The sequence below is a fragment of the Convolutriloba macropyga genome, chromosome 6 (assembly GCF_964194025.1).
Source record: "Convolutriloba macropyga chromosome 6, txConMacr16.3, whole genome shotgun sequence".
Taxonomy (NCBI): domain Eukaryota; kingdom Metazoa; phylum Xenacoelomorpha; order Acoela; family Convolutidae; genus Convolutriloba; species Convolutriloba macropyga.
In genome coordinates this window covers 64,410,740-64,434,513 of record NC_134473.1, presented here as the reverse complement: position 1 = coordinate 64,434,513, position 23,774 = coordinate 64,410,740, and the positions used below count along the sequence as shown (strand labels likewise).

The following is a 23,774-nucleotide window of genomic DNA, read 5'->3' as shown; positions in this document are numbered from 1 at the left end:
AATACTTCCTAATTAATTAAATCCTAATTACACCCTACCCAGATAAAAAATCTTAAAATTACAAATACGTTTTCTTTCACACTAATAATCAGTAACTTTATTAGTGATGACCAAAGGTTAGGTTGCTACTTCTTAGTTTAGTACTAGCTGTCATATTTACCTTCACGTGATACAATATGGTGGAATTTGCAGGGTCATTAGGGTCCAATCTATTCTGATTGACCCACTCAACCAGAGCCGGCATGTCTAAATGTCCAGAAGAACCGATAGCAGAGATAGGGTCTGCTAACTTCATAGCACTACAATAAAACAGAAGATTCATTTCACGCAAGATTAGACCACAAACGACCGAGCTACAGTTTTGCAAATCAGTGAAAACGGATCAAACTGTGATGTACGTAGATTTCTTGAGAGCATTTAATTCGGTCGACCATTTTAATCTTCTATCGAAATTATCAAGATTCGGCTGATAGTTTTTTTCACTTTCAAATTCTTAAATGAGCTCTAGCATTCAATGAGATAACTGCAAAATTGCTTTCAATGATGCGTAACAATTAGTATATTTTTAAAATTGCCAGTAGCTATAGTACAGGAGAAATACTGTTCAATGTCAGTGCACAACTATACTCAAAAGAACGCCAGAGACCCATGCATAGAACGCAAAACATCTCTAACTTTCCTCATATGCAACCAGCCATATTGAAACTAGGCTCATGCGAATTCGGCTTCAGATTCTGTATGAACTGAACTTCAAATGATCTGCATGGGAGCATATCATGTCCATAATTGAACTGAGTTAATAAAGTTCTTGCGAGGTTTTTTCAACATTTGCTTTGGGTCCAGCTTATTTCTAACGAATTGTTTGTTCAACACATGCATACCATCTAACTGAACATTTGAGAGCAATTGCTGCCAACATACCATTTTGATAAACTAACTCAATCTGTTTTGTTGTCAAACAATTGTGCTTTTTGTTACCTGTGCAATTAAGTTTTTTTAATGGCGGTATTTCCACAGAAGATTAATTTGAATGGGTTTTTATCTAAAATTATGTGGATTTTTGTCTGAAACTTGATTACTTCATAGCGCTGGAGGTCTTTGTATTGTCAGCCATAGGCACCAGAGGCGTTCCATCGGGTGATAGTGCCCATGCGATACTACAGGTGAGGGTTCCTTTCGTCTTCAGTAGAACACTCTCGTTGTCCGATAACATCACCTCTTTACCTTAACACAATCATATGATCAGTTTCGAACCAACAAGGAGGCTCGTTAACGTGCGTTTGCACATGATGATCCGACCCGCGCTCATCTACATTTTTGACATAATTGTCAACCAATTGAAGAGATAATCAAAAAAGATCTCTGAGTTTAAAAAAAAAACCGTTACACAAAATACTAAATGAATAACATAATGCCATGCCTCATTACAGCGCTCACGGGATCTCACACCATTAATAGGACTATGGAAGAAAAAAATGAACAACAAAATAAGCAAAATATTTTTACGGCAAAACTTCAACATCTGAACTTAAAAGCACCTAGTAACAACGTCAAAACACAATCACAAGAAACATTAACTACAGATGGGACTTTATATTATTGAGACTAAATAACAAGTTGATAAAAAGGAAGCAATAATAAGGCGAAATTCAAAAATCAACCATTATTTTTTAAACCAAATATTTACAAAAGTCTTAAAAACCATTAAGTTTTAACAAAAAAATTCTTGATAAGTTAAAAAAATCCGAAACCAATAAAGTCTGCATCTGTTCAAAAAAAGACACGGAAAACGACTAAAGATGAAGAATAAAAAGATACTTACAACTTGCGAAAACACAAATTATTGAGGCCATTAAGTACTTCTGCTGTTGTCTGAATATTATGTTTTTTATTTCAAAAGTTAATTAAACTACTTCAATTAAAATTATACTGAAAGAATAATGTTCACTTGGTCCTAATTTGAAAATCATTGGGATCTGTTATTACGTGAGTGAGCTTAAAGAAGAGAAAAAGGACACAGATATTGACCACGAAAAAAAATTTCTCTTCAAAACAACAGTCACGACGTAATATCAATAGCCAGTTTAACATTCGAACTACCGGGAAGGGAGATGGGGCCTCTCAATGATGAGAATGAGATACAAGTTGACAAATATAACAAAACCTTAAAAGCTTGAAAAACCGTTTGAAAACAAATAATATCATGCACTTTAAAGCTTTTTCTGTAAACTTACGGCATTGAGTAGTTTCACTCGTTCAGCACTCAGTTAGAAGCTTATGAGACTTCTTTGCGACTACATCTTTGCGACTACATCTTTGCGACTACATAAGGAATATAAAACAAGCAAAAACAAAAAAATGAGACAGAAGAGTCGGAGCCATTAAAAAATGAATTGTTCATTTCAAACTTTTTAATTTTCATATAATATTTTAACAACTGAATTGTTTTTTGTAACAAATTGACTCCAAAAAACTAACAAATATGAACAAATATAATATAACCACGAAACTTTTGAGAAAACCCGTAGTATCAAAGCCATTAAATTCAGTAGCTTTCAACGGCAATCAAGAATCAGATATAATAAGTTGCTTCGATGAGAAAGTTGTGTCATTCGTAAATCACCAAAAAGTCATCAAACTAAGTCGTATGACTATGCAAATGACAACAAATACAGGCAAAAACCACAATCCAGTAGAAAAGTGCGAGAAGACAGTGTCGAAGCAAGTAAAAATCATGCATTTTTCTCTGCAAACTTTATCTTTGATCTATTGAAAGACCTCTCTAATCCAGTGGGAACTGGTAATGATAAGATAATGTGATAGGATCTCAAAAGAATCTAAAATTATGAAAAACAAAAAGTAAAAATCATGAAAAGTCGTTACATCCAAGTCAAAAAGGCAATAGTTAGAACATAAAGCCGCTAACCAGATTCACTTTGATTGCAATAGAGACAATGGACGTCCTGTCAATAGTGAGACCAACTTACATTTCACAGAAACAAGTTTAAGATCGGTTAATGTTGAAAAAAATTTTCAATAAATTATTTTTAAAGACCTAACAGCCATTAGCTGTCCGGTCAAATTACTACATAGGTCCGCTTACTGATCTTCAGAAAGCCTACTGCATTTTTTGTCAACGATTCTATGTCATAGGTCTAAAAGTTATATTAAAATCTCAAAAAGAAAAATGAAAAAGAAAAATCATATATCAAAATCAAATGAAAAATTACAAAAACTCAAGAGTCGGAGCCATAAAAAAATGAGCGACTCCTTAAAAAGAATCATTTGTTCATTGGGCATCAATTTACTGTAAATCAGGTTTGTCATGAACAGAACCTGGATTTTGAAAAGCTGTTAGCCTCTAAGTGACTTAGAAAAATCAAAAGAAAGTATGATTTTTAAAATATCAGCCCTCAAATAGAAATCGATTTTTTTTATAGTAAACTTCCCTACGAGACGAACACTACCCTTTCTATAGCCTTTCTTCGGTTAGAAATAAAAAGATTTCAAAGTCTCATTTGTAGCACAAAGTGTAATTTTAAATTGATATTTTTTTTTAGAAAAGAACTTAATTTAACAAAAAATGAACAGAATCATGCCAAACATCACGTGTTCACACAAAAATTTAAACCTCGATAACTCCTCGAAAAACACGAAATTCAAAAAATCGTTATAATTCCGAACTCTACGGTGGACGAGCTTTTTAATGATACCACTCACATTTCTCTACCATGAATATTGTCTGAACAAAAAAACCCATTTGAGTACATAGTTCCTTCCCCCACAAGTGCGTTCGGAACAATAAAATCAAGTTCTTAATAGAAGCGGCAATCAACATTATACTCGGGACTCTTTCACCTAATAGTTTTTAGTGTGGTAAAATTACAATGCTTGGAAGGGGATTCGGGGTCTAGCTCTATTGAAAATATGTATAAAAGAAAAATTTGACCAAAAACACAAATTTACAATATTATTTTTTATAATATCGGTTTAAGGTACTACGTTTTGCGAAGAATTTCCGACATTATTGTAAAACCACTACCTGAAGCACATTATTGACAATTTCTGAGTTAGCAATTGTCAAGTTAGCAAAAGCAAATAGTAGTTTTTTTGAAAGATTAAAAAGTGTGTGTAAAAATTGAAAGAAATGTAGCTTTCTGCTTTCTCTTTCAGTTAAAATGTAATTAAAAATCATTAAATTATAAATTGCGCAAACAAAAGCCTGTGAAACACAACCACATTAGCAGCTTTCTCTTCCCACATTTTTGAAGCGTTTCAAATAATGCGTGCATTAGGGAGACAAGCTTTGTTTGTGTGTGTGATCTAAGCGACGAAAGGGTAGGATTAAGAGAGCTGAACAAGAAAAAGGTATAAATAGCCAGGCGGAGGGGCGTGGACGCGGTCGCATTTGTTTACGAGTGCCACTACAAAAACAAACATGAATGAAAACTTTGGCAAAATCGCCAATTCATTGGAGAAAACTTGCGAAAAATAAACCAAAACGAAACAATGAGGCTCAGAATGCGCGCTCGCACATTATCTTGGAACTCGACAAATTCAAACCACATATATTTAAATTTAAAAACCTAGAGACTTGTATCTTGGATCCAAATCCTCAGTGATGTATTCAAACTTCTTTAAACATGAACAGTTTGATCAGAAACTGTATATCAATGATCTGCTTGATGTTAGAAAACTTTCTGTACACTTTTTCAAAAACGGTAAGAGCTACGAAACATCTTTGAAATCTAAAATAATCTTTTGGCAATTACTTCGCAAAGTAGCCGTTTTGATGTTTTAAGTTAAAGTAATGACACCTTATCTGTAGACTTCAATCAAATTTCTTTGCGCCACGCAAAAACAGGAGATCATCAGACACAAATTTCTTATTATCACAAAGGAGCGAAAAGTGGAGTCTGTAAAACATGCTAAAAGTGATAAAAAGATGATAAAATTTGCAGCCCGTTGAGCTACATTTAACTGCTTCGAAAATAATTGCTCCCCGCGAAAAAAGATAGTAGTCATCAGCTCTTAATAACACGTTAGAAATAGACCGTGTCTTATAGGTTGTATTTAAGCAGTTGTAAGTACCGCTCTGACCGTTCGAAGCATCCGACGAAAAAGTTTAGTAATTTATGGAAGCATTCAGCCACAATTTCTCAAATCAAAAGTTGTCCGGCTTTAACGACGACTATTTCAGTTGAATGAAGATTTTTAAAAAAAGCAGCAAACTGGCAGCGTCCGTAAACTGGGTCAAACTAAAAATTTCATCAATCGAAACTTATCTCATAATAGATAATAAGTTATTTCATGAAAAGAATGTTTCATTTGCTAAGCTCTTTTTCCTTCAGATCTCGCTTCTATATAACTGAAAACGACGTTCTTGAAAAAAAAATGAATAAAACAATTTATACGACTCTCTCTAAAAGCATTTGCAATAAATCATAAATGGGGAATCGGAAATTGGTTGTTGGTTCTGGATTTATAAACTTGCATTCAATAAATCAAACATACATAGCCACAGTTGACTTGATACAAACTTCTAAATCATTTGCTCAACAGTTTCACATGAAAGCTCCTGTTTTGGGACAAACTCGGGTTCTGGGGATAATTCTGCGCTCGAAATCTGACTCAATTCATTTGGAGTTTCAACCGATGTCAATAGATTGCAATCCGCTTTCGTTTCCTGATCATCTGCTTTGAAACCCGAGTCTTCGTCCGATAAATCATTGTCAGACAGCATCGCAAGTTCAATTTCGTTGTCTTCATTGTCTGTGAGATCCAGTATCAAGTCATCGACGTTCCCTAACTCGGAAGCAGCAGCTACAGAGGAGTTGGCAGCGAACACACTATCTTCTAGGCTACTCGATGAGGCACAGCTTGAAGGCACTCGTAATTCCGGATTTCTTTTTTGAATTTATTGACCAATGTTTCCAAATTTGATTTCACTAAATGTTGTATAAATATATTATCGCTATGTGCAACTTCGTTTGATGAGTGAAAATGATCGCGAATTAAACTCCTTAAAATACAATTAGTTTCTACGTCGACTTCTTTTCGACAGAACAGCAGCCAGCTTCACTGTTAGAAATTTTGTTTTCATTTCATGTTTTGACAAAGAAATTCTTCAATATGCATTGTTTAGATGAACTAAGAATCAAAAGCGGATAGCATATCATAAACTACCTATGAGACGAAAAGTCAAAAGTTTTATTTCACATTAATTATTTTCGAAAAAAGTATTTGCATAAACCTCTTCATTTTTTATAAAACTCTTTCATTTATAGGAAAGCTGTGAGTGCTCAACGATAGCTGCTATCAATGAGTCAATTAGACAGAAATGAAAAAAAGCCTAAAGGACAAATAATTGGAAACATAATCGACTAACGTCGGGCGCATTTCTCTCAAACGACCGACGAGCGGTTGGCTTCGTCAGTAGCTAGCCACGGTTTAGTGAGGCTAGCTTTAGATTAGTTGAAGGGGCCTAAGATGAGCGCAGCGGGTGGTGCAAAAATGGATTAGGAGGACTGATGTGGGGGCGGTGGGTGGGTGGTGGCGTGGGATCGACTTCTAAGAACCGACCTTAGCCAAAACAGTTTCTGTTAATCGCATACGTGAAGACGAGTGGGCTGAACGGTTCTAAGAAAACTTTATGCAAACTGGGCGCTACCTCTTATTTGTCCCGCTTCTGAAGACGGAAGTCAAATGGGTCAGACGAAAAATCGGTCAAGCAAAAAAAATTACATAAAAGAGACAAACAGGATTAATTAATTTGCTACAAATTGCTTTTGAGAGCAATTAACACTGATTTCGTAAAAAGAGCCTGTTAAGTCCTTTATGATAAAGGACTTCTTCTATAACTCATTGTTAATGAGGATCATAGATCATGACATTACGCCATATAACAGCAGCTGAAGTGCGGCATCAACAAAAAGGGAGAGAGATAGAGTGAGAGAGAGAGATAGAGTGAGAGAGACAGATAGAGTGAGAGAAGATAAACCATCAACGAGAAAGAGACGGAAAGAAACCCCAACCACCAGAGAGAGAGAGAGAGAAAGAGAAAGGAATATTTTCCATGCTGAGACTCGACTCACCAACTTCTGGTTTTCTAGCATTGTTAGTAAATAAATCAAAGAAAAAAATTGAAAAAGGCAAAATTAAAAGGCAAAATTTCGCAGTAAAAAGTTCAAAATCATTTTTTGTCTCAAAAGTTCTGTCAAGTAACCCATCTCCAAGACTTTCGTTGGCCAGTAATGGTCGTTAAACTCAGAAATGACAAAAAACATTTAAAAAATTTGGAGACAATTGCAAATTTTAACAAAATCCTGCTAAAACTCAAGATATTGATATCTTTAAAACCATTTCATTGTATCAAGAGACTATCCGGCATCCCTCTTTGAAGCCTGAAATTTCACTGGCTCATAAAGATCCAGTTAAAGATCCACTTGAAACATAAAAATTTTAAAAAAAAATTTGAAAACTTTTTATATTTTACCCAAAAATTGCTGGAATCATAAATATTGGAATCATAAATATGAATCATAAATATTGGTGCTGGAAAAAGTTAAAAAAAACAGCATTGCAAATATATTTTAAAAATATGCTTAAATTTGTGAACTTAAAAACTTATCAAACCTTGTAGGAAGTTCCGTGGCTTTTCAAGCTAGAAAAACCTAAAAAATGACAAAATTTTTCAAAAAAAATTGAGAGTTTTATTGAAAAAAAATTACTAAAATTGTGATATCAAAAAGTTGGAAATCTAATCCAAGACCGACAAAAAATTTTTGAGTAACTTATTATCAAACCCTAACGGAGGTTTTCTGACCCTTAAGGCTCAAAAAACCAAAAAAATGACTCAAAAAGATGAAAAAAATTTGCAAAAATTGTCAAAAAAATGCTAAAATTCGTGATGTAAAAATCTTGCAAGACATTCCAATACAACTAGAAGTTATACAGCAACCTATTTCCAAAAACTAGAGGAGGTTCCTTGGCTCTTGCGGCTGAAAAAATTTGAAAACGACAGATTGTCAAAAAACTTGAAAAAAGGCAAGTTTTATCAAAAACTTGCCTTTTCACTGAGGGTTGTTTTTCACTGAGGGTTGATGAGGGGGGGGGGGGGGGGGGGGTGGGCAACAGTGGGGTTTGGGGTTAACTGCGCAGGGTGGCAATAGTGGGGGGGTCAACAGTGGTGGGGTCTTCAACCCCTAAGAACCACCCTTCACACCATAAGTATAAGTCTCCAAGACAGTTTGAGCTGAAACAGAGCTTAAAGGCTCTAAGAGCATTTAATTCCCGCTGGGCGCTACCCGTTTATCCCGTTTTTGAGGACGATAAGTCAAAAGAGTCAGACAAAAAGTCGAAAAAAAGACCGACAGGACTTATTGCTACAAACTTCTTTTGAGAGCAATTAAAAAGTTCGAGCAGCACTTATTGCGCATTGATAAGACAAATAGCAGATTAGCAATCATTTTTGCTATATTTGTTTGCGTGAGACAATTCACTTCGGTCTAAAACCTTGTTCTGGCTAAAAAATGAAAAGAAACTTGAAACATTCTAAGAGGCAACATTTTGAGAGCAATTAAGGAAGCGCAAATTTTCAGATTTAGGAACTTCTTAACTGTAACAAAACTTCACAAGAGCATAATCTATGACTTAACCAGCCAACAAACTACCAAAAAGAATAGTGGTTATTGAGCAGCAAAAAAAACAACTCAAATTACTGCTGTGAGGTTGTTTAGGTAATTAGGAAAAAACAGACTAACGACATGCGAGCGGTTGGCTTTCTCAGTAGACAGCTTGGGCTTAAGGAGGCTCGGGTTACAGGTGTAATGCAAAGATGGGGGAAGTCGATGGGGGGTGATGTGACATTGACTAGGGGCTGTCAAAAACCTGTACTGCCGAAAAAAGTCCACGATAACTTCATATATATGCAGTTTCAAAAATAGCCACCATTAACCTGATTGAAGCACATCGTGATGGAAACAGAATTTGTTACTGTGTCAAAAGTGTTCTCAATTGGTGGGCAGCTTACGTTAGATTTTAAAAAAAAACATGCTTAACCCAGCTTTCTAACTGAAGGCTATTAAGTTTAATACTGGCCAGTAATCACTCTGATGAACTTTGTTAAATTAGAACAGTATGAAACATAACCGACTAACGTCGAACGAATTGCTCTCAAACAACCGTCGAGCGGTTGACTTCGTCAGTAGCAAGCCAAGGTATAGAGAGACTAGCCTTAGCTTGATTCGAATCTGCAACTTTTAGTTTTCTAGCCTTGTTAGTAAATAAATCAAATAAAAACCTGATATTTTAAAAATTTGCAAAATAGTGCAAAATTTTTTTAAAAAAAGCGTCCAGATTTCGCAGTGAAAATGTTCAAAACTATAATTTGTCTGTGGAGTTAAGTCAAGTAACCCATCTGCCAGGCTTGAAAAGCTTCGTTGGCCAGTAATGATCGTTAAACTCAGAAAATGACAAAAATATTCAAAAATTTTTAATAATAATTGCAAATTTTAACAAAATCTTGCCGAAATTCAAGATATAAAAATCTCCAAAACCATTTCATCGTCTCAAGAAACTATCCAGTCTCCCTATTTGAAGCTTTAAATAGAATCACTGGCTCAAAGATCCTTAAACTCGGAACAAGATAACAATTTTCCGAAAAATTGAAAAAAAAATTATCAAAAAATTGCTAAAGCTGGAGACATTAGAATATTGATAACCATTCCGTTAACTCCGGAAACTATGCTACTTAGAGAAGGCCCTAGGATCCTGGTGCCGGAAAAAAATAATTAAAGAAATCAAAAAGATTCAAAAAAACTTGAAAAAATGCAAATATTTTTTAAAATTGATGCTATCAAAATCTTGAAAAACATTCCATTACGTCTAGAAGCTATGCAGTAACCTACAATCAAAACCTAGAGGAGGTTATGTGGCTCTTGATACTGTAGAAACCTAAAAAATAAAAAAAAATAAAAAACTTTAAAAATTTGCTAAATTGACGAAAGATGAAAAAAAAAACAGCTAAAATTGGTGATAAAAAAAGTTGAAAACTAAACCATGGCCATGAAACACTTTCCAATAACTTATTATCAAAACCTAACTGAGATTTTCTGTTAGGCTGAAGAACCTGAATACTGACAATAAATGTAAAAAATTGAAAAAAATTGCAAAATTTGTAAAAAAAAAAAAATGCTAAAATTCGGGATGTTAAAATGCTGAAACCATTCCACTACCACTAGAAACTATGCAGCAACCTATTATAAAACCCTAGAGGAGGTTCCTTGACACCTAGGGCTGAAAAACTCAAAAAGACGACAAATTTTCAAAAGGCTTGAAAAAAATTGTGAAAATTAGTATAAAATTGCGTGTTTTTAGCGATCGGTTGTTCGAGCGTAGCACCGTGGGGGGGGGGGGGGGGGGAGGTTGCACCGTGGGCTGATGGGGAAGGGAGTGGTGGGGGCAACATCGCAGTGGGGGGGTCAACAGTTAGGGTGCTAAGTATGTCTTCAAAACAGTTTCTGCGAATCGCATACTTAAAGACTAATGAGCTGAAAGGCTCTAACAGCACTTAATGCCCGCTGGCCGCTACCTGTTTATCCCGTTTTTGAGGACGAAAAGTCAAAAGCGTCAGACGAAAAATCGGTCAAGCAAAAAATCGCATAAAAAAGACAGGACTAATATAATAGCTACAAACTTCGTTTGAGAGCAATTAAAAAAGGACCGCAATTCGTCCAGTTTCTTTTGATTTTGCTCTTTCGACCTTCAATATATTGCAAAATTCAATAAGCGGAAGAATTTAAAACCATTCAATTGAAACAGCAACGGAGGTTACTCAATGGTCAAACGCGCAAGTTGGCACTTCAATGACCATTCGAATAGCACACACGGTTATTATAACCGTTATAACTGAAAAACATAACAGACTAAACGTCGGAAGAATTGCTCTCGAACGACTAGTGGGAGCTCTAATCAATAGCAGCCTGCTTCACTCGGGCGGGGGGAGGGTGGGGGAGCCTACATGGAACTAAGAAGTTCAATAGTGGGCTTCAAATAACCACATTCGAGGTTAACATATACCACTATTAAGATTTAAAGTAAAAAATGACATCAGTTTCGGCGCACTTTTCATTTGACTTTTAGTATTAAATTGCCGCCAATTGAGTTCAGCTGCTTGAAATTGTGATTGAGAGAGAATTTTAGATCACGCGAAACGCAGAAGTCAAGGTCGTAAAAGTCACTCGAATCGTCACAATTGCCAAGCAAAAATTTTGCATAAAAAAGACGCACACGTTTACAATAATTGCTATGAACTTCGTTCAAGAGCAATTAACCAGATTTGTCATTAACTTAAGAGTAATCAATTATTCACGATCTAATGCTTGCAGAACGTAAGCACAAAAGAGTAGCGCTTAAACTCTTTGATAATCCTTCCTTACAATGCAATTGTACACTGTTTCATTGTTTCCAGTTACGATTCAAATGAATCTAATGAAAAAATGCAGTGTTTTAATACATGAACCAATCAACGTCGGAAAATTTCCTCTCGAACGACAGGCGGGGCGATTTAATTCAAAGGCGGCTGTAGCCTAAAAAAATTTATAGGGATGCAAAAAAAAATTCGACTATCGAGGGTTTGAATCCTCGACCTGCTAGATGACGCATTCAACGCTCGTCTTTCAGGGCTTTAGGATATTCTTCCTTATAATCTCGTTTGTTTACAGACTTAATTTCTGTGTTTTAAAAAGGAAACATGTTATTCCTTCGAATGCATCCATTCGTGATTCCGTCCCATTTAATCATAACCCAAGTGGCGAAACTGTCGTCATCATCAAGGTACACTCGCTCCTCCATTCGACGACCTAGATGCAAGCTTTACTTCAGCCACAGTTACTTCAATTGGGAAAGACTTTTCAAATAAAAGGCCATAATAAATTTAATATAAGTAGAATTTGATGTCAATAGAATTATTGAAAAAAGAACCACTTTTAAACTGAACACCCGACTGTGTGGGTTATCATTGAGTAATACCCATAATGGATACCTTTTTGAATAATAATTCTGCAATAAAAATGTCCGAAAACCTTGTCAAAGAAGATTTTGTTCTCAATTTGCAACAATCTTAGAGCTTATTACTTAGACAATAAGTTGGACATTTATTATTCGTTGTTTACCCTTGATATTGTTTTTGAGGACCTTCGTAAGAGTCGTCCCTGGACTCACATGCTATCCAATAATAGATCGGAAATGAAAAGCGAAATTTAAAAGAAGGAATCAAATGACGCTATTGGGGGCTATTATATACCACAATAAAGATTGACGAAAAATAGCCGCCATTGATTCCCATAATGCCGATTACGATTGAAAAAACAGAAAAAATGAAAACTCATTGCTGTACGAAAACAATTTTAAAGTGCGAACTATTTTCAATTCATTTTGTTGCTAGACACAATCCTGCGACTTAATGAGAAGATACATGGGGCTAGCGTCATTATCAATAAGCATTCAAGTCAGAACAAAGTTCAAGTACCGGGCATCTAAAAATTGGGCTTTATAGGTTTATCCGGTTCCTAATTTAGATTTCGTTTTTCGATACTGATTCTGGTCATCTTAGATTGCTTTGCAGAGCAACTGCCGTTTTAAAGCACTATGGTCAGAATGAGCTAAGAAAGAAACCAGACTAGAGAAGTCAAAAGATTTCGTGCGAAATGTCTAAGAAGCGACAACATGTGAAAAGAAACAAGTATAGAAAGACAAGTCCTGACACAATTCAAAGAATATCCATTGACTATATAAAAAGCAGGACCTAGAATGGACTGCAAAGGGATTAAAAAACGCATTTAAACAAAAACTCAGATCCAAAACACCAACTGAAAAAAAAAACAGTTCAAATCGGTGGCAAAATGCCGCATGTGAACAAAAAACCACTAGCAAAAGCGCAATTTTTTTCAAACAACGTTTTCTTACTCTACTTTGAAATTAGAGACAAATATTTCATACCAAGAAACCAGTTATTACTTCACTCTACTTCCTCTTTCGGTGTTATCAAAATCGTAACTTAAATTTGGCTTCAAAAAATAATGTGTAAACAGATCTAAAATAAACAGCATAAGTCCTAAAAATTTCAAAAAATTTTCATTGACTAAACAAAAAAACGAGACCTAAAACGAATTGGAAATATCATTTAGAAAAAATCTAATAGAAAGTCGAAAAAAAGTAAAAATTGAAGTCAATTTACCACATGTGAACAAAAAACCAGAAAGCAAACAATTCAACTTTTCCTTTGAATTGTAAAAAAAAGACCGCGTCCCAATACAATTCAAGTTCTTTGATATCTAATAAAAAATAGGAGCTCATTAATAGCCTGCCGAAAAGAAGAGGGCAGCTATTAAGCACTGATCAAGTGTAAAGAAAAGAATTACACCAATTTCGGCACACTTTTCATTTGACTTTTACAAATGAACTGCCGCCAATTGAGTTCAGCAGCTTAAAATTCTAAATTAGGGAAAATAAGATCACGTAAAACGAAAAAGACAAGGGCGTAAAGGTCAATCGGTCAAGCCAAAATTTTGCATTAAAAAGACCAGCAACGTTTACAATAATTGCTTGAAACTTCGTTCGAGAGCAATTCAAGAACTCGATACGTCGAAAAGCAAAGTCCAATAAAAACTTAGTTTCTGCTTTTTATACTATGGGATACAGCAGAAGTAAAGCTTGCGTTCCTTGGAGTCGTTCCTCGTTTCTCTTCAGAGCCCACTGGTCCAATACGAGAGAAGCTGCTGAAGCTGATGAGAAGCCAATGGCCGCAATAAATATGCCGATATCCACTACCATGTTCCAAATACCCGAAGAATCGATTACTCATTTAAGATATTTTTCAACTTGATTTCGAGGTAGGAGAATATACTCATGCAAATTATAATTTTTAATTCACGGATAAAAAACCAATCAAAATAAAAATGACAATAGCGCTCACGTTAATTGGAATCGAAGAACTGCTGTACGTTTTTTTTTTTCAATGTGATTTTTGGATTCACAATCAACACTTTCAAACGAGTATAATTTTAAAAAATGAAACAACTATTATTAAATTTAAAATAAACAGTAAAATGACAGACAATTAATACGTTAAACAATCATAACCCCACACCTACGGAATTTTATGTGACAAAATCGATTTAGTCGGCACTAATTATCTCACATACAGGAAATATTAATTTTAATATCGACTCAATATTATTTTAACGTTACATTGTTTTTTCTCGCAATTGAGAAGTTTGGAAAGTCAACAGATGGCAGCAATTCATGCATGCAAAACTTGGTATGTATGCATCAATTCTTGTGAATTTGTGAAAAACATCGAGTTAATGAAACGTGTCACCGAAGATTTAGGAAAGAATTCAGGAGCCATCATATTCAATGACATCCGTCATGAACTTAATTAAACATATTTTCACTTCAAAGGCTAAGTAAGCATTTTTGAAATTTCAAATTTAATTATGTAGAAAATATGCAAATTATGCGGAAACAATTTGAAAATACGCGTTTACCATCAATACTAAATTAATGGTTGAGTAATTTTTGTAGTTTCTCAATTCTTATGACAGTTAAAAGTCATGTTCAACAGTATCATGTCAAGGTCAAAAGATCGAACATTACTCAAACAAAACCTGAAAATTAAGTTTCTAAATAAATTTAAAGATTTTTAAAAAGAACTCGATTTACAGAGTTAATTTTGAAAAAGATACTTTGCTTGGAGGTAGAAAAAGTTAATTAGATTTTTAAAAGATTTTTACGCAGATTTAAAGTTTCTTGCAGTTAATTTTGAAGACGGGAGCCTCACAATAGTTGAACATCTGTTCACGATTAAAGAAACAAATTAAGCAAATATAAGTTTGGCCCAAACAAAAAATCTAGTGAATTAGTGTAGCATTTAGTACCTTTAGCTAGACGGACTAACCACTTCCGACTCCAGCGTTGCTAGTGGACACAACTTGATCTGAGGAGAAGATTCTTTGATCCAGAGATACATTGCTGGTATTGACTGCTGCATCTGGTACTACGAGTTCAATTTCAGACACGACAGAGCGTGAGAAACCGCCTTCCAAGAGCTAAAACAATCAAAAGAGCGGACCTTAAAAACTTTTGACGCAAACAAATAATTTATTTTCAAAATCTTCCATTTTACAAGCATTTTTTTACCATCTATGAGCAACTACCTGGCTTATCATAACAATGAAACTTGACATCATAGTCATATAAAATTGCTAACATTGTTGTTTTAATTATTCGGATATCACGCCCTTGAAAACCCTATCTTACAATCAAATTTGTTTGAGCAACTGACTTAATTTCTCGATTAATTTAGCTCACCCGAAAATACAGAATTCAACCGTGAGAAAGTCACCTAAAAATGAAATAAAAAACATACTAAAACAAGGAGGCTCAATGATGTGCTTTCGCACATAATGTTCCGACCCGTTCATCCATATTTTGGGCTTAATTGTCTACCAACCGAGGAAGGGATTAAAAACTTTCAAAAATTCATGTATTTTTCGAAAATAACTGGTATGAATAAAAAAATTGGGCCCAACTCAAATCATTCAGTGGAACTTAAGAAACCGCCACTTTGGAAGGCAGTGGAGAATTGCCATTCCTAAGAATACGAGACAGATAAACCACAAAATCAAATAAGAACAACAAACATTAATAACACCCAAAAACTCGATTTATATTTGTAGAAAAACTTAATAACAATGACTACATAGCGTCAGATAAAACCTAAACTTAAAAAATAACTAAGTTTTTTCTCATCACTACAAAAGATATGGAACTAGTCCTTAATGAGACTCAGCAAAAAAGACAAAGAGCAACAACAGCGGCTAACTTAAAAATCACGCTCATAATGTTTGAGAACAATTGGCTCCAAAGTAACGAAAACCATTAGATATGAAATGACGTCATTAAATACGTTTGTAATACGACCATTTATAACTCCACTAGATAAGACATTGGGACCTGTTATAATAAAGATTTTTTCATACGACTACAAAAAATAGCGCCGGAAAATAGCCGCCTTTGCCCCTTTTGTCGCACAATAGAATTGGAACAGAAAAAGAAAATAAGAGATACAAATTGACAGAAAAGTCAAAACTTTTTTATTTGGTGGGCAAATTCTCCAAATTCGGTTAGATTCTGAAATTAAACAAAACTGAACGCTATTAAGCATAATACTACTGGCAGCCAGCAATCGCTTTAACGTAATGCACTATTACTTAAAGCCCGCGCTTTACACGCTTATCTTGTTTCTTTGATCTTTTCATTTTGCTCTTTTGATTTTTAACCTATTCACTACATTGCGTAACTCAATGCGTGAAAGAATTTAAATTCCATTCAGTTGAAACAATGAGTGAGGTAAGTCAGCAGTCAAACGGTGAAGTGAATTAAAAAAGAAGAGCGCCCAAAAAATAGCCGTTGAGAGGCTGACGGTGGCTATTAAAAAACTCAAAAAAATTTTGCGATAAAAGGGTTTCGAAGCCGTTCTGACCAAATTCTTTTTATCAAGAACAAAAGCTGTTTGGTTGCGCGTCTTTTGAACGCCAATAAAGTGATATGTGACCACTCATTTATGAGACAAACAAGCAGAAAATAATTTTCGAAAAAATTTATTTGGGGGTCATAAAAATTATTAGCTATAAATTGAAATCAAGAACTAGGTTTGTTAGTTCCTCTATACGAGGCCATTGTGACTTTTTAAATCAGAGTATGTCCTACGTTTACAAACAGAACGTCGAATTCAGAAAAAGAATCAAATAGATTTTCTCGAAAAACCAGTGTCGAAGCCGTTAAAACCATAAGGAATTCAATTAAAACAAAAGACATCTAAAATTGTGCTATCCATCGATGCCGGCAACGTGATATGTGACCTGTAATTATTGAGATTGAGTACAAATTGACAAAAAAGAAAAAGATGCAAAGTTTAAAAACACTTTTTTAAAACAAATACTTTCAAAGTCATGAAAATTTATTAGCTATAAATTGATATTTAAATGATTGTTTATTCTCTGAAAGAAGCCTGAGACCTGCCATTAGACACTTTTTTAAAAAAGCAATTACTTCCGAAGTCTTAAAAATTTATCAGCTACAAAAATGATTTTTAAATACGTTTGTTTATTCCCCCGAAAGAAGCCTCTGAGATCTGCCATTAAACACTTCTTTCAAAACAATTCTTTTGTCATAAAAATTTATCAGCTGTAAATTGAAACATTTAAATATGTTGGACAAAGGAACTGAAAATTTATCAGCTATAAAAATGAAATATTTAAATACGTTTGTTTATTCCCCCGAAAGAAGCCTCTGAGATTTGCCATTAAACACTTCTTTTAAAACAATTCCTTTGTCATAAAAATTTATCAGCTGTTAATTGAAACATTTAAATATGTTGATTTATTCCCCAGAAAGAAGCCTCTGAGCCCTGCCATTATGCAGAATTTGTAATACGATTAAAGAAAGAACTTCAAATACAGACAAGAGTTAAAACATGTAATTTTTATGCAAAAAACCGTTGTCAAAGCTATTAAAACTATAATCATTTCACTGAAATATATATTTCCAAATGCACCTCTTTTGACTCTAAAATGGGATATGTGACCTGTGATTAATGAGACTAGGTAACAAATATACAAAAAAGCAAAGACGAAAATTCAAAACTCTTTTACATTTCTCGAAAAAATTATCTTTAAAGTCTTGAAAACCCTCAGCTTACAACTAAAATCATTAAATAGGCTCCTTTGTTCCTCCATAACAAGCCATTCTATTCCTTAAGGAACATAAGAGGCAACAATTTTTTCAGAAAGGCCACCGATTACAACCCGGATTATTTTTGAATTCTAGAATTCAACGATCAGACCAAAACTAGCCCTGCTAGTACTGTTCGTTCATTAAAAAATAAGCAATGATTCCCAGTGTAATGCAGGTCGATAATTTGACAAAAAAAGTGGCAGAGGAAAATAATGTTTTAATATATTTGAGTTATATTAGCTAAAAACCGGCAACAAATCAAACCCAGAAATCTATCAAAGAATGCGGACAAATTAGCCGTCTTTTGAGGTGAAGCGAATTGCGTCAGCAATTTTAAGGTGTTGACTGCCGGCTAAAGAAGCTTATTTCTTTCATTCAAAAATGAAAATACAGGCAGATTGCTCACAAAAACTCCAATAAAGGCAGATTGCTCACAACATTACCAACAAAAAGGACGTAAAAAAGAACTTTTGTCTTCGATCTCTGAGATGTCTTAAATTGAATTAGGGAAAACTTAAATTAGGGAATCTGTCTAACTCATGAATTGTCGCCCTCGAATAAACTTGAATTAGAGTCTGTAACCTCAATTGACCGGATCACTTCCAGTTCAGTTATGCAAGTCATACGTAACCAAACAAATTTTTGGAGAATCACGACATGCACACAAACAAAACCACAAAGATCAGTTAGAAATTACATTATTGAATTTACACAGGTGGCACAGAAATCAATTGGAAACATACCCGGCAGATTGCCGGAAAATAGCCGCCGTTGATTCCAATAAGCATGATTGGGATTGAAAACATACCCGGCAGATTGCCGGAAAATAGCCGCCGTTGAATCCAATAAGCATGACTGGGATTGAAATAACAGAAGATATTGAAAAAAAAAAGATTTTCGTACAAAAACATTTTTTAAGTCCGATTTATTTTGATGGCATTTCGTAGTTGAACATACTTCTGTTTCTTAGAGAGAGGCTACAGGGGCTCCTATCAATAACAATAAGCATTAGAGATGGTAAATAAGACTTATAGGAACGACGTTCAAATAGCGGGCATCTAAAATTGGGCTTTATGGGTTTATCCCGTTTCTATTTCTGACATCCATTTTTGTACTAACTCTGTTCATTTTGAATTGCTTTGCTGAGCAACTGATGTTCAAAATCACTTTTAGCAGAATGAGAGAAGAGAGAAACTAGCCTAGAGAAGTCAAAAAGATTTCACGCAAAATGTTGAAAAGGCGGCAAAATGAGGTAAAGCGAAACATTTTTTTATTCGACGAAGTAAAAAAACATAGCAGGACAAGTCCTGACGTACAATTCAAAGAATTTTCATTGACTAAACAGAAAAACTAGACCTAAAATACACTTTGAGTGAATTGAGAAAACATTTTAAAAAAAAATCAGATAAGAAAATAAGAAAAAAAAACAGAAAATCAGTGTCAATATGCCGCATGTGAACAAAAAAACCACTAGCGAGAAATGAAAAGTTAATTCAAACCAAAAACTAGGCCTAGAATGAGCTGTGAATGGATTGGTAAAACCATTTAGAAAAAAATCCGATCCAAAAAATCGAAAAAAACAGTAAAAATCAGAGTGAAATTGCCGCATGTGAACAAAAAACCACTACCGAGAAACCGAATTTTTGTTCAAACACCGTTTTCTCGCTCTACTTTAAAATTAGAGCAAAAAAAATTCACGCCGAAAACCACTCGCTTTTTCGCTCCATTTCCTGTTTCGGCGTGACCAAAATCACTACTCCAATTTGACTTCAAAAATCATGAAAATGTGTGAACAGATCTTAAAAAAAAAGACAGCGCCCCAATACAATTCAAATTCTTTGAATTGTAAAAAAAAATAGGAGCGCTATAATAGCCGGCTGAGAAGATGAGGGCGGCTATTAATAAAAAAAGAAGGCTAGCAATACCTCGCTCAATCCAGTAACTCATTCCAATACTGCGTGAATAAGCTTCCAGAAAGGTGTATTATCTTGAATTTGATATTCCAATCTGAGCTTCCCGAACTTTCGTGAAAAATTCAAATTGTTCAAAACGTCAGTTCTTCCTAGAGAAACGATCTACAGAAAAACCCGCCTCTTCACTACAAGGCTTTCAAATGTCATTCACCGATTAATATTTCCGGCGATGGAGAGGGGGCTGGGTCAAAATTGGAATTCGAAAAGAGGCCAGGTTAGCATAGAGTTCTTTCTCCATCATATAACAGCAATAAATAATGATTTCAATTCATCATATTGGCAGCAATAAATAATGATTTTTAACTTCATGATACAATCAAAGCTCACAATTGAATGGTTTTACAAAACAGTTATTCAAAATTATTTATTCGAGATTGAGCTCATACGGAAAAGTATTTAAACATCATTCTTCGAAAAAAGTTTGTTTTCGCAATGGGAGGAAGTGGTGGGTGCGGGGAGGTGGTTAAATTTGAGGGGGTCAAACTTTTAAGAACCGCTTTTCACACCATAAGTAAAAGTCTCCAAAACATTTTCGGTGAACTGCATACTTAGACTTGAGTGCCGTAAAGCTCTAAGAGAATTTGAGGTGCACCTGACTTTACCTGTTTATCCCGTTTTTGAAAACAAAAGGTTGAATGGTCAGACGAAGAAAAGATCAGACGAAAAGTTGGTAGTACAAAAAAAGACCGCATAAAAAGACCAGCAGGACTAATATAATTGCTAAAAACTTCGTTTGTGAGCAGTTAATCAACTGTTACCTGAACAACTACAGATTCCGGCCACTGGACAATTACGATGTTGAAGTTCTGTTGAAACTGCACTACAAAAGAATCTGACATTGACTTGACGGTTGTCTGCGAGACCTCTTTGCCATTATATAGAACCTTTAGAAGATACTTCGAATTCTTTATTTCATTTCTCCTTCCCTTTTCCTCAGGTGGACATTGCATTAGGGGAGCTATAGTGGCACCCTTTGTAAGAACTGGGACAATTTTAGGCTCCCCGGGTTTTCGTCTAATCTTTAGATACTTGTCGGTAATTTCCTGGCGAACTTTATCTTCATCAAAAGGCTGAGGGGCTACCGGCTCGGGTGATGACGATGTTTCCTGGTCATCGTTCGCGTTACCTGCAGTTGTATCTCCTAACATTGCCTCTTCGTCTTCGATTCTGTTAATTTTACGCATTCTCTCTTTCTTCTTCTGTCGGATTTTTCTCTGAAAATAGCCTGTTTTGTAAAAAAATCTTGACGACGAAATAAAAAAACATAGCCGGCAGATTGCCGGAATAGCTGCGAAACAATAGACCTGCGTGCCATATAATAGAGATAGAAACAGATACAGATCTAAATTGAAAAAAAAATCGACGCCGCTCAAAAATTTAGGCTAAAAAACATTCAGTGATAAATTAATAAAACTTGTTACAATTCATTCCACAGAAGCCTCTTATTAGGGACCTTTACTGCACATATGAGTTCCTTTGACCTTAAACAAATTCAAATTAAACTTAAGTTTTGAAGTGCAAAAGTCTTTTTATTGAGTGAGGTAAGTCACGTATGATCAAAATCTAATCACGCAAACAACCTAAAAACTTTCACTAATGCGAGTGAGAAATGCCGCGCGCAAATGCCGTTAGTGAGAGGAAGAAGTCATTCAGGAAATTTGACTTTTTCAGCTTTGCTGTGTGAACAAATGTAAAACGGAAAAAAGAGCGACAGACGACGAAACAAAAAAAAACCAAGAGCACCGCAATATAGCTACGCTCAGCTTACAGCTTCGCAGCTATAAAAATAGCGGAAGATTTCCAGAAACGTATGAAGAATCGTCTTCGTGAAATAATTACCCTTTAAATCAACTGGTTCCCACTAAAGTGACTACCAAAAACAAATAAAAATCTGTCAAAATGAATTAAAAATTATATTTCAACTATTTATAAAACAAGCCATTTTTTTGTACGCAATTGAAAACCTTAAAGTACGCGAGCAGCAAAATTCCAGCCATTTTTGGCTCCCAAAAATTTATTTTGGAAGAAAAACCTGAATACTGCAACAAATAATCATAATCATTTTAAAAAATTATCAATTTCTGTAAGTTCTCTCAATCGAAACATTATTTTAGAATATAAAGACAGTAATCAATTGGTAACAATATAAACGTTCTTTGTCGCCTTAATTATAAACAATAGTGGTCGCTCTAAATCATCATGAACGCGATAAAACTAAACAATGCTTGAAAAATTAAATCAATATTAATAATGAAGACTAAAGAGACAGAACAATAATCAAACGCAAAATTTCTTAGGTTACAAAAATCAGGCAATAAGAATATTCAGAGGAAAGGAGTGCTGGTCAAAGTCTGTGAAAACTGAATCTAGCAAAACCTCAGTGCCATATCATGTTAAAGAAAATCAATTGCAATTTTGAAAAACCATCAAAAATTTAAAAGGAAAAAGACAAAAATTATTAAACCAAATCGATAATTTAATAAAGTAAGGGCGAACAAAACTATAAGTCTTAAGAGAAAGTTAGAAAGAGATATGCTAAAATCTGCAGAAAACAAACATTGTGAAAAAGATTTTAGAACACTTATCCGCAATTTCTGAAAAACCAAAAACAAAATAGGAAATCTAATTAAAAACCAAAACGAAAACTGAGGTAAAATACAGATTTACCTCGTGTCTCAGTAAGAAGTGAAAACAGCTCAATTGCGAAATAGTAAAACAATTTGGAAAAAAAATGTTCAAAACATGGTAAAAAAACTTTCACTGAATTTTAAAGAGTTTCGTTTGTTTATCGCCAAAAACAAATCAATTAGCAACAAACAAATCCAAAAGCAACGATGTTGCACCAAATGAATTTTTATGGTAAAAATTCAAAGTACTTACAAAAAACTTAGAAAGCTTTAAAGAGGCATTCAATTCAGGAATTATCAACAAGATATTGACATATTTACTAGTTTGCAAGACAAAAGTCCGCTGAAACAGCCAAAAATGAAAAAATTAATGAAAAAAAGGCAAAAATGGCTAAATAAATTGAGAAATATGGGCCAATTTTATACTTGAAGCGAATTATTAAGCTCTCAGAAATATTCAGGTATCGATTTCAGGTGGTTGCATGTGTATTCGGCATCGATCAAAATTTACGTTTACAAAAAAACCAAGTTACAATTAAACAACTTCGGGCCAAATGGACGCCAACACGGTAAAAAACTGTCATCTGAATGCGCCAAACTATCAAAAACTTTCCAAAGTCAAAAAGTCATTCACTGAACGCAGCGCATGAACAAAAAAATTCTCTCGCTCAGAAAAAGTTAGTTCAAACGTCAATTTTACTCACTTTCACTATTGGGTCAAAACGCCGGCAGAACAAATAGTACTTCCGATAAAAAAAACCTTAAGAAAACCAATACTCCTCTTCAAGTCGTAGAAAACCAAGAGAAGGCCAATAATAGCCTCAGCTATCGCTTCGCGGCTATTAATAAAAGATAACATTTTTTTGCTCAAGATTGCTCTCAATTGGTTTGAACTAAATTAGTCAAATCTTGAGAAGGTTTCGTTTCAACTGACCATTTTGGCTTCTTGTTTCGCCCATTGTTCATGCTCGAATTTGTACTTGGCAAGAGCCACCTGATGCTCCATGTTGAAAAACATGCGTTCCTCCTCCACTTCCGCCTCGATGTCCGCCTTCCACTTGAGCAGATCCAACTCTTTATTCGCATCTTCCCTAAACGCGGGCACAATATCCGTATTTCAAACATGGGGCATCTCCTAGCGCTATTGGCCTACTGGGAGTTTCTATAGGTTTGGTGAAGTTTCTTTGCTAATTTTGCGGGGTAAGCGAGAAAACATTCTGATTTCTGCTAAGTTATGTTCCGAATTATTGATCGGTGCGTTATAGAGCCAACTTAAGGGTTGTGCGGTGCAATAAAATACTTTTTATAAAATTTTATTGAATTCAATATTTTTCATTTTCTATACTTTTTCAGTCAATCAACAGTTGCAAGCTTG

The 23,774-nt window shown here is 34.7% G+C and overlaps 1 protein-coding gene across 8 annotated transcripts in view; it reads right to left on the bottom strand.

The window, feature by feature from the left end:
- Positions 1–23,774, bottom strand: part of LOC142341864 (coiled-coil and C2 domain-containing protein 2A-like) — a 145,852-nt gene that overhangs the window by 89,989 nt on the left and 32,089 nt on the right. For all 8 annotated transcript variants that reach the window (XM_075393141.1, XM_075393146.1, XM_075393142.1 and 5 more), the window contains exons 10-14: positions 23,334–23,490; positions 20,531–20,986; positions 14,960–15,110; positions 1,080–1,224; positions 161–299 (exon numbers count right to left, since the gene is read on the bottom strand). In XM_075393141.1, coding sequence (XP_075249256.1) covers positions 161–299; positions 1,080–1,224; positions 14,960–15,110; positions 20,531–20,986; positions 23,334–23,490 — 1,048 coding nt within the window. The remainder of the gene's footprint in view (positions 1–160; positions 300–1,079; positions 1,225–14,959; positions 15,111–20,530; positions 20,987–23,333; positions 23,491–23,774) is intronic.